Raw genomic sequence first — 12,270 nt, 5'->3', positions numbered from 1 at the left:
GATAATAATAATAATAATAATAATAATAATGATAATAACAACAACAACCTGTGTGGTCTTAGGGAAGCCACTTAACATCGTTGCCTTGCAAAAACTTAAAAAAAAAAAAAAAAATGATTCCCCTATTTCATAATACACACTATGCTCACTTTGGAAAATAATTCCAGAACAACAGTTTTTCAAAATATGGTGTTTCATATTTAGGGCCTGAACAGATTGTCTTCCCTTACAATATATATTAGATAAACAAAAAAGGGTACAGGTTAAGTCTAAAAAAATGCCACTCTAGTGGGGTGTTTTTGAAAATGTTTGCACTGCAGATACTTCTTCAGATTCAGTTTCATCAAACACATCACTCTTCACCTTTTCCATGCATTTTTTTTTTAGGTTTTTGCAAGGCAAATGGGGTTAAGTGGCTTGCCCAAGGCCGCACAGCTAGGTAATTATTAAGTGTCTGAGACTGGATTTGAACCCAGGTACTCCTGACTCCAAGGCCAGTGCTTTATCCACTACGCCACCTAGCCGCCCTTACATATGCATTTTTAAAAGTAAAAACAAATACACTGCTAATAGGTAACATAAATATAATCTATAATGAACGCATTTTCATGAAATATTTAGAACTTGGGATTAATTCATTATAATGACAAACTATTCATTTCTATTTTTTATTCACTAAATGATCTCTGCTGATCAGTATACTGCTAAGTGCTTAGATACCAAGTATTGTTTTATTTTTGCCTTTGTATTCTCAACACCTAGCAAAGTGCTTGAAACATGATAGGTACTTAATAAATGTTTACTGAATGAATATTTCAGCAGATAGTGAAGTTCCATTTATTTATATTCCAATAATTTGGATGCAATAATTACAAAAGACTAAAACATAAAGCATACATAACATATTAAAATGTAAGCTTTTACTATGAATTAGTTTTTTATTACTTTATTAATTTGAAAATAAATCAAATATATATCATATAAAAGCCATAATATGAACTGAATTATGTCCATTTTTCGGGTACCTAAGTTTAAAAAGCAAATCCACAGAAAATTTATGACCACTTCTCTTCATAACTCCACTTAGCAGATATATCCTAAGAATTCGCAGGCCATGTTATTTTTCCTGTAGTTGAACCCTATTTATAGAATATATAATGTATAGTATTTACAAAACATTATTTATTAATTTTATTTTTATTATTAGTTAATAAAATATAATTGTTATAGATCATTAAATTTATTAATATTATTTCCCTTAATTCAAGCATGAACATATGGACTGACTTCTTATTTGTTTATATATCCAGTGTTTAGTATAGTGGTTGGTACATAATGATTGTTTAATAAATGCCTTTTTACTCATTCAAAAATATTATTTGGATATATAAAATAAATACCTGTTCATATGAGCAGGACCATAGCCACCAAGGGCATATATCATTCCATCCAACACAGCAGCAGCAAAACAACTTCTAGTTTTAGACATTGGTGCCACAGGTTGCCATTCTTTAACTTTGGGAATATATTTCTCTACAGACTGTAAATAAGACTGCCCATCATAACCACCTAGGGCATAAAGTTCTCCTGCTAGTACAACCACTCCAAGGGTACTGCGGCTCTCATTCATCCTCTCAAGAGATGTCCAGGTATTTGTATCAGGATCCCAGCATTCCACTGAATTTTCATGTTTTCTGAAATTGATGCCTTGCCTCATATGAGTTGCAATGCCTCCTACAACATATACTTTTTGATCTAAAACACAAATTCCAAATTCATAGCGAGGAGTATTAAGGGACGCCAAACCAATCCAGGAGTCATTCTGAGGGAAGTACATTTCAACACTGAAGAAGAAGAAAATATCAGTTACATAAACCAAGAATGTAAATGTTCAAAATTAAGTATTTCCTATACAGGTTGTTCCTTATGTTCCTCTAGAACAGGAGCGGGGAATGTCAAGTCCATGGACCATATACAGCCAATGAAATCTTTCATATGGCACTTCTATGGCAACCGTAGGCAGGACTCAAAATTCAATAAATCTTGAAGATTTTTAGGGGATGAACTGTTTGACTAAATTTAGCAGGCTAATTTTTAAACTGATAATTTTGTATGGTCCAGGAATGATGTTATAAAATGGCCCTTGGCAGAAAAAAGGTTCCCTACCCCTGCCCTAGAATGTACTGCCTTCATTTTAGTCTGTTAGGAGTCCTGAGTTTTCAACAAAACTTGGCTTAAAATATTATTTCTGCATTAAGCCTTTCCTGATTCCTCAGTTCTTATCACCCCTACAAAAAATTACTTTGTATTTATTAAGTGATAATCTTATATATAGTTTTATGGATATGTTATCTCTTCTAATAGAATGTAAGTTTCTTGAGGGCAGGAATTTTCATTTTTATTTTTCTATCTCCAGGACTGGTCTTGTACCTCAAACACAACATATCATTAATAAATCTTTTTAGGTTGATTATGTCACACAAAATTCAAAACAGAAAGATAATACATTAAAGAAAGGTAATACATTAAAAGTTGAATGCATACTCAGTAGAATTACTGCAATCAACATATGCAACATACCTGATTTGTTTAATAAAACAATTTGCCCAAGATGTCAGTTATATGCTAATATTACCTCTTAATGAAGCTGGGACAAGATGCTCAATGGTTATAGTGCAGGTTCAAGAAGACTGAACTCAATACTTACTGTGTGACCTTGGACAAAATAATTAATCTTTACTTTAATCCATGGGAGAAAGAAATTGCAAATCAATCTCATATCCTTACCAAAAAAAGTACCATGGGCAATATTGGGGTGATATGGTCTACACTGTACAGGGTCACCAAGAGTTGGACATGAATGAATGACTAAACAATAATGATGCTATGTTAAGACACTGCCTCTGAAAATGTTTTTATTTCTAGCTCACCATGTATTTTTACGTGTAATTATAAGAAAGCATTCCTAATTTTATAAACTGCATAATTTATGAGCTTTTTGTAAACTCTTGTAAAACAATTTTCAGAAATATAGAATTTGTTCAGTTTCTTTTAAAAGCAAGAGTTCAAAGAAATGAAATGCCTTTTGAATATACTATACCTGAAGAGTGCTGGGTACTACCATTTTTAAATTAGAGAAAAATGAGTGATAATCAATCAATTGATCATGCAACAAGAGTTTATTAAGTACCTAATATGTATAAGGCATTGTGATACATGTTGGAGATATCAAGCCAAAAAAAGTAAAGCAATATGCATTCTTAAGATGCCAATATTCTAATAAGGGAAATATGTATAAATATAGGTATATACAAATGTAAAGACAACTAAGAAGAAAAGTCCTCCAGGACCAGAAAAGACATCCTGAAGAATATGGTGTCTGAGCTGAGAGTTTGAAGGGATTATGAGAGGCAGAAACAAGAAGGGTCTAACAAGAGAAAGGAAACAACCAAGGCAAAGGCTTGAAGACAGTAAATGGGAGTATTATGTTTAAGGACCAGCAAATAGACTAGTATGACCCAACAAACAGGGCATGAAGTTTTGAGACTAGAGTAGGAGAAAAGAAGCAAAGTTGTAGAGCTTTGAATGTCAAAAAAAAAAAAAAAGTTCATAGTTGATCCTACCAGTAATAGGGACCTGCTGGAACTTACTGAATATAGAAGTGACCCACGTTGACCCACAAAATCTAAAAAAAGTTTTAAAAGGGTCACAGAAGGATTACCAAAAAGAAAAAAAAAGATAAGAGAATAGAATACTTGGAGACATAAACACAACAACTCAGAAACTAACATGATGAGTTTACTGTATACTTAAACAATTTGTTACTGTATAGTTAAACAATTTGTAAGTAATACAATTTCATACAGAATTTTCTCTCAAAATAAAAAATTTTAAGAAAAAAGCTTGATCATATGAAGAAAACAAGGAATTGTGAAGTGGGGAAGCATGACAAAGTATTTTGATGAAGGTTAACATGGAGAAACATAATTTCTGTCAGAATATAATGCTAATATTTTTCCTTTGTTTTTGAAGAGGAAAGATATCACAGATGACATCTTGACTTGAGTGTGAAGTGGATTAAAGTGAGGCAGAGTTGTACAAAGTTGGCAGCTTCTCTTTCTCTTCCTGAGTCATTGAAAAAATGGGGCAGGAAAAAAGTCAAGATGACTGGTGATGGCCAAGGATGCAGTGGATGACCTTGACTTTGTTGACGCCTGACCAAGTTTCACAGTAATTACAACAATTTGTTTTCACCCATTCATTCTCCCAAGGAAAGTCTTCCCATTGCTAGTGATAGACATCCCCTTAATTAACCAACATGTTTAAAGGCCTGTCAGCTACACTCAACTTGGTTTAACCATCTGCTGAGAAGGTTTGCTAAGGTGTGACAGTAGCATAAGATATAGCTTTTTTGGAACCTCAAGTGAGAGCTGGATAAATCTAGTGAACACCAGAGATGAATGAGCAGCTCTGAAAAGGACTTGGCAAACCCTCACATTAGAGGTGCTGGTCCTCCTGAACACCCCATACATTCATAAGAGTTTATCAGATCATCTAGACAGAAAGAAGAAAAAGATGAGTTTGAGAAATATCACAAATCTGGAATAGGCATAATACAGTAGTACAGTAGCAATCTACTGCTGGATAATTTCCCAAAAGCAAAACAAACAATAACTTCATCCCTAGTGAGAACTGTATTCTTTAAAAGGTACAGTAAGTCACATGAGGAAATTCTATTCTGGATCTGATTCTCAACAACAGGTCAGAAATTCTTTCTGAAGTGCAAGTGATAGGGAAACCTGGGGGAAAATGAACACTCTCTACTGCAGTTTGTGACACAAGAGAGGGAATAAGGGCAGAGTCTGACAAGACCTTAGATTTGAAGTTCAGAGAAAAGATAGGTAGAATCCTCATGTTACAGGGAAAGTCTGCCGAGAAGAGATAGATGGGAACTTAGGAATGAAATTCTATAAAAGTAAATCCTAAAGAAATAATTCTGATAAAGAGGAAAAATGGAATTTTTCTAAAGGGAATTCATCAAACTGAGATTTTAAAATAGTGTCAAAATTGCTAATGAGTTGAGATTAGGAAGGGAAGTTAAGGAATTGAAAAGTTTTGCTGAGTTTTTAAAGCTAATAATGGGAAAAAAAGGAGGTTCAAAGAAATGAGAAGACTTTTGTTTGTGATGAATGAAACAAAAAGGCAGAGTTGCTCAATTTTCATTATGCTCATGTGTTCTCTTGAAAGGAGAATAACTTTTGCAGTGGAAATGACAGAACAAAAATGGTCAACAAGGAGTTGATATTCAAGATAAATAAGGAGGGATGAAGTTATTAGTACAGTGGATAGAGCACCAGCCCTGGAGTTAGGATGATCTGAGTTCAAATTCAGACTCAGATAATTAATAATTACCTGCTATGTGACCTTGGGTAAGTCACTTAACCCCATTGCCTTGCAAAACCCAAAACCCAAAGAAACTAAATGAAACAAGATAAACAAAGAGATGGAAAAGGAGCACCTAACCATCCTTACTGCATTCACATTATCTGGTCCAGATGCGTATTTTCTGAACATCAAAACAAATGGCAGAAGCGTTTACTGGGCTATGCCAACAATACTTAACAAACTCAGAGATTACATAAGGACAAGGTAATTTATGACTCTAATGCTATGGGTCCTAATGTCCTTTTACCTTCTTATGACGTCTTCATCCTGTTCCTCTTTTACTGGACAGATAGCTCAGGTTGGCTCCAAGTTGATCAGGATTGGCTCTCTTTGAGCAATTTGGAATTATGCCCAAAGGGCAACAAAACTTATTAATAGCAGTTCTTTTCATAGTTGGCAAAAAATTAGAAACTGAGGGGATGTCTGTCTATTGAAGAACAGCTGAACAAATTGTAGTATATGAATGTGTTAGAATACTATGGTTCTATAAGAAATCATGAGCCTGTAAAGACTTGCATGAACTGATGCTGAGTAAAGTGAGCAGAATCACAAGAACATTGTACATCACTAACATTAGTGACGAACAAATATGATGGACTTGTTCATTTCAGGAATACAAAAATTAAAGACAATTCTAAAAACTTTTGATGGGAAAAAACCATCCCTATCCAGAGAAGGAATGAATTTGAATGCAGACCAAAGCATACTATCTTTAATTTTTAAGTTATCATGTACTGTTTTTCCTCATTTAAATCTGATTCTTCTTTCCCAGCATGATTAATATGGGCCTATGTTTAGCAGTTATGCATTTAAAGACTGCTTTCTATTGGGAGGCATGGGGGAGACAAGGAAGGGAGAAAAATATGAAACTCAAAATCTTGCAAAAAAAATGACTGGGGGGGGCAGCTAGGTGGCATAGTGGCTAGAGCACTGGCCCTGGAGTCAGGATGACCTGAGTTCAAATCCAGCCTCAGACACTTAATAATTACCTAGCTGTGTAACGCTGGGCAAGTCACTTAACCCCACTGCCTTGGGAAAAAACCCATTATCTTATGTAATTTTGCTATCTCTTATATTTTATTTTTTTTCTTAAGGATATGATTTCTCTCTCAACACATTCAATTTAGATCAAGGTATAGCAATGAAACAATGTAAAAACTAAAAGACTGCCTTCTGTGGGGGGAAAGTGAAATTAGGGGAAAAATTGTAAAATTCAAAAATAAATAAATTTTTAAAAATATTTAGTAGAATTTGTAATACATCCTAGGGAACTCACTGATGGCTTGCTCAACTTCTTTCTAAAACAGGATTATCCTATTTCCTCTTCTGTAATCTGGGTGATTTATATTTTTGTAAATACTAAGCCATTTCACTTAGATTAAATAATCTGTTATTTTGTACACATAAATGGAGTAAATTCCAACTTCAGTTGGATCTCATCAAATTTACTCTCTCCAAAATTATATAAATGACCTCAATTGCCAAAATCTAGCCTTTTTTACCAATCTTCTTTCTTTGTGATTTATTTGCAGCCTTTGACACTGTCGATCACCCTCTTCTCTCTAGAGTTTCATGACATTGCTCTCTTCTGGTTTTCCTTCTAAACTTCTTTGGCGGGATTTTCATTCAGATCATTCTGCTAAGTAAATAACCTCCAACACTCTGAGGTACCATATTTTCTCTTCTCCAACTATACTATCTCTCTTGTTGATGTCACTAAATTTCATATATACAATATCATTTCTATACAGTAAATTCAAATTTACTTGCTGACCTGCTAACCTCCCTCCTGTCCTTTAGGCTGAAATCTCCAGGTGCCTATTGGAAATCTCAAACTGGATTTCCCATAAACATCTTAAATTCAACATGTCCAAAACTGAACTTAATTTTTTTCCCTCTAAAACTTCCCCATTTTAGAGTGGCTAGGTAGCGCAATGAATAGGAGCACCGGCCCTGGAGTCAGGAATACCTGAGTTCAAATCCGGCCTCAGACACTTAATAATTACCTAGCTGTGTGGACCTGGGCAAGCCACTTAACCCCATTGCCTTGCAAAAATCCCCCCCCCAAAAAAAACAAAAAAAAAAGTTCCCCATTTTAACCTTACCTTTTACTATTACAGGTATTATCCTCTCAGTTATCCAGCTTCCAACCTGATATTCAACTCCTTTTTCATCTCTATATATAATTGTCAGGTATCGATTTCTACCTTTGTAACATCTTTTATATATGACCCCTCCTTTCTCTGACATTGTCACCACCCTGGTCTTAATGACCTCACGCCTGGAAGTTAGCAATAGTCTGTTGGTTGGTTTCCATGTCACAAGACTTTCTCCATTCCAATTCATCCTTTACTCAGCTATCAAACTGATCATAATAAAAAGCAAGTTTGACCATTTTAACTCCCACTGAAAATACTCATGATTCCTTTTTAACCCCAACACCAAATAAAAAAAAAACAACCCTCTTTTATTTTAAAATCCTTCACAATCTGGTACATTCTTAACCTTCCAGTCTTCCTTCACTTTACTCCTCTACAAGTACTCTGTGATTCAGGGATAATTTCTTTGCTGTTCTTCCTTCTAGGCACTCCAACTTCCTATCTTTTCAATAATTGTTTCTATGACTCTTCTTCTTCAAGTCCACCTCTTCACTTTTCTGTCTTAGCTAAAGTCTCATTTTTCTAAAGGAATATTTTACTATCCTTTTTAAAAAAAATTTAAAGCAATGGGGTTAAGTGACTTGTCCAAGGTCACACAGCTAGGCAATTATTAAGTGTCTGAGGCCAGATTTGAAGTCAAGTCCTCCTGACTCCAGGGCTGGCGCTCTTTCCACTGCACCACCTAACTGCCTGTTTTACTCTTACTTATTGTCTTATGAAGTCATTAATTTCATTTGTTTTGTTCTAATTTTCAAGGAATTCACTGCTTGGGTGTGGTTCTGTAACTTTTATGCCAAGCCTTTAATTTCCTTTCCAATTCTTTCTTCTATAGCTCTCATTTATTTTCTTTTTTCCTTCCAAGGAAGAGTTCATTTCATCATGATACATACAATTTCACCAATGAAATAAGATTTTGTTCATTATAACCTCACTTCTTTTTTAATTTTCTCTTCTATTACTCTTATTTTTATTGGGAAAAACAATTTGAACCTTCTTAAAACTCTTGCTTCATTCCTTCTAGGAATTCTAATTGAATACAGATTTACAGCTCATGCTGCGTTTTCCTTTGAGGCTTTGCTTGTAGATATTTTGGAGTAATTATCCTCTTCTGGTTTCATTTCTTGAGCATTTCTGTCACCGTAACATTTTTGTAATGTGGCATTTTTTTTGTTTGCTCATTCTTCTAGTATATTTTCTGATTTTGGACTTTGTAGTAGGATTGAATAAGTCCTATTGTTGCTTTCATGAGATATTGATTATTGTGCTATACTCCAGGATCTCAAGGACAGCTCAGCTTGAGGACTTGAAAGTTTTCAGTGCTCCCAAAGCAGACTAAGCCCAGAGCAAAGTACATTCATTCCCACCCCACCTTCTACCCCAACTGAGCTGTGCAAATTTCAGACCTCAGTTTGGGTCTGACAACAACATAGCTACTAGGTTCAATCATTATCTACCAGCAGGGAAATTCTACTCCTTAGGAATGACGTTACAAGCTGTTTTGGTCTGAGATTCTTTCACTGATTATTCCTCTGTAGGTTTCAGACTGAGCAAGAAGTTAGAAGTAAGACCCCACTCTGCTCCTAAATATGAACAATACTGCTGCTCCCCTTTCAGTATACAGCTTGGGGCAATCAACTGCTCCCTATTGAGGAAGAAGATTTCAGATACTTCCCTAGATCTAGACCTGGCTAATGGACAATACTCCATTCCTGTCATATCTATACAGATATAAAACCTCATCTTGTTCCTCTGAACTACTTCTCCTTGGGCACTGCAATGCTCCGTGGTTCAGCTCCTGATCAGACTCTATCTTGAGAATCCACAAACTTGTCTTGTCATTTATGCCAACTATGACTTTTTCTTGAATTTCTCAATATGGATTTAGGCTGGTGAATTTTAGATATGTTAGGAGTTTTGAGGTGATACGCACTGTAATGAGTAGTACTGTAGTGTTTCCTGCTATTCTACTATTCTGGCCCTAACTTCTCCCACATTCATCCCTTGTCATAACTTCTGAAAACACAGCACCAATAGTATTCCCTTCTCTAAGCTTAGAGATATCAAAAGTAACATAAATAATTTGTAAGCAGATCTCAAAAACAGTTAATTTTCAATAAAGAAGAATTTATAGTGGAATTTAAAAGGTCAACTTAAAATGTCAACTGTAGTCAAGGCCTTGGGAATATTAACATACATCTCTTAACTCAAGGCTTGTGCCTAAATTAGTACTCAATACAATCATTACAATTACTACTATTTGAGGCAGTCAGAAGTCTACCATTACAGGGAGATTGTGGTCTTAGAGAAGTTGAAGGAGTAGCTGGGGCACAGCTTGCTTCTCAGTCAAGAGGGAACTAATCTGCTACCTGAATTGCTACATAGTCTGACAATTACTATATGCTTGAATTTTCTGGGTTTCAATTTTTCTTTATTCCTGTAAGAAGCAGTGTTAAGTCAGAAAGGCAAATAAAAGAGAAAGGAGATCTTGAAAAGAGAATAGAGGAAAAATCTAAGCAAGACAAAAAGGATGAAAATGAAGATCATAAATAACAGAAATGAATAAACAAGAATTCTATATAAGAATTAAGAACTCTAGCTCCCCTCCCCCACCCCAGCATTTGTGAAAATAAGTTCCAACATAGTTTAAATATCCTGTTGGCACTTACTTTGTAATTACATAAATGAAAATGCAAATAAAAGCTTGTATTTAATATTATGTTAATCACTTATAATTGCTTTTATTTCTAGTTACCTTTCCAAACAAGCAAACAGTCCAGCTTTTCCTCCTACTGCACAAAGCACTTTTGGAGCACAGCGAGGTCTTGTCATAAGGACAGTCTGATGGGAAAGTCGATGTTCAGGCATAAAATGGTATTTTAGAGCTTCATTCAATAGATGTTTACATGTGTGGTCATCTCGAATAAGATGATTTGCTTCATATAGCCTAGTAAGAAATTTAACACTCAACAGCGGCAATCTAACACAATGAAGCAGCTGTGCTAAGTACTTCTGACGTTCTTGTACATCATACTTGATCCAAGATTCTAGTGCATAAAAAACAGTCTCTTCAGTAACAACATTAAGACAGTCATTTGATATAATTTCATCTAAATCTGCATGTGTGAGCTCAAAAAACTCTTCAGTTTGACAAACATCTTCAAAATTCTGGCAAATATACTTATTGGCTGCTAAATAAAGGTCATGACAGCCATATGTCTCTGCAAAACGAGAAATTCCAATGCAATTTCCAGGATCAAGTTGACTTTCAAGAAATGCACAACACTCTTTCAGCACAAGTTTTATTTGGAGTAGATTTGCTGCTGGCAATAATGACTCTACCGTGTCCTGAGAAATAAACACGGTCCCCGTATAGGCATATTCCACTATGGCCTGCAATGCAGCTTCATCAATGCACTGAAACTCAACTTCATTATTCTCTTTTTCAGAAAGGTTTCCAGTGAACATGGCTTTGAAATAAGGGCTGATGCTGGCAAGCACCACTTTATGAGCATGAATCTTAACATCACCAACTCGAAGAATAATGTCACAGAGCTCATGATGTTGACGAAGAAGGTTCAGACCCTGCAGAAGCTGTTCAGAATGTAAGAGGGTTAAATTAGCAAGCATGTAGGTTGGGGGCGTCTGGTCCATCTGTAAAAACAGAAAACATAGACAGTTTTATTTTCAAAAGAAATCTTACCAAATTATTCTCTAACAGTACAAAGAATATTTTCTTTTTTTTTCAAATGTAAGTCTATTGTTTCAAGTATTACCACAAAGTATTTTAGAGTTGAAGAGAATTTAAAGAACAGCTAGTCCAGTTATTATATCTTAAAGAAAATTAAAGCCCAGAGAGATTAGGTGATTTGTACAAGGTAATATGTTTATGTAGGTGAAAAGTTAAGACTTGTTCATGCTTTTTCTCTACTGCATTATGGTACCTCTTTTTACAATTTCAAATCTAACCTCTTAAACACAAGTGGACCAATGAAATTCATGTGAAAAAGACCTAATAGACTGAATCCTGAGATATGAAGTGGTAACGTCTGTTTCTACTGTGTGGTTTTATTACCAAAACTATATGGTCATATGGACTAGATTCAATTTGAAGATTTGATTTACAATCTTTATGAAGGTATATTTTGCACCTATCTAGGATTTATTTCCCCTAAGAACATCTAAATATGGTTTTTTTGTTGCTACCAAAAGTTTTTCTGAGGATTGCCAGAATCTGGCTAATGTCTAGTTCCTTCTGCTCCTAAGGAAGCATTCAGGATAATAAAATACCAAGTAGTAATCTAACAACAAAAAAAAAAAGGTTAAACCCAAGCCCATAAATAGAACAATTTTTCTTCCACCTTCCTGTTGGCTTCTTACTTGTTGAAGATACAGTATTAAAATGATCAAAGGATATGAACAGGCAATTTTCAGAAGAAATAAAAGCCATCTATAATCATAAAAATACTCTAAACACAACTGATTAGAGAAATGCAAATTAAAACAATTCAAACCTATCAGACTGACGAATATGACAGAAAGGAAAATGATAAATGTTAAAAATATTGGAGGAGTGGCTAGGTGGCGTAGTGGATAAAGCACTGGCCTTGGAGTCAGGAGTACCTGGGTTCAAATCTGGTCTCAGACACTTAATAATTACCTAGCTCTG

The 12,270-nt window shown here is 34.9% G+C and overlaps 1 protein-coding gene across 7 annotated transcripts in view; it reads right to left on the bottom strand.

Annotated features, from left to right (window-relative positions):
- The window catches only part of KLHL28 (kelch like family member 28), a 42,528-nt gene that overhangs the window by 5,060 nt on the left and 25,198 nt on the right, over nt 1-12,270 (bottom strand). For 5 of the 7 annotated variants that reach the window (XM_074235861.1, XM_074235863.1, XM_074235859.1 and 2 more), the window contains 2 exons: nt 10,357-11,255; nt 1,401-1,844 (listed from right to left, as the gene is read on the bottom strand). In XM_074235861.1, coding sequence (XP_074091962.1) covers nt 1,401-1,844; nt 10,357-11,255 — 1,343 coding nt within the window. The remainder of the gene's footprint in view (nt 1-1,400; nt 1,845-10,356; nt 11,256-12,270) is intronic. The other 2 variants (XM_074235864.1, XM_074235865.1) reach the window with 1 other exon arrangement.

The sequence above is a fragment of the Macrotis lagotis genome, chromosome 4, assembly GCF_037893015.1.
Source record: "Macrotis lagotis isolate mMagLag1 chromosome 4, bilby.v1.9.chrom.fasta, whole genome shotgun sequence".
NCBI classification, from domain to species: domain Eukaryota; kingdom Metazoa; phylum Chordata; class Mammalia; order Peramelemorphia; family Peramelidae; genus Macrotis; species Macrotis lagotis.
The sequence above is the reverse complement of the archived record's forward strand: the minus strand, read 5'-3'. Positions and strand labels throughout refer to the sequence as shown.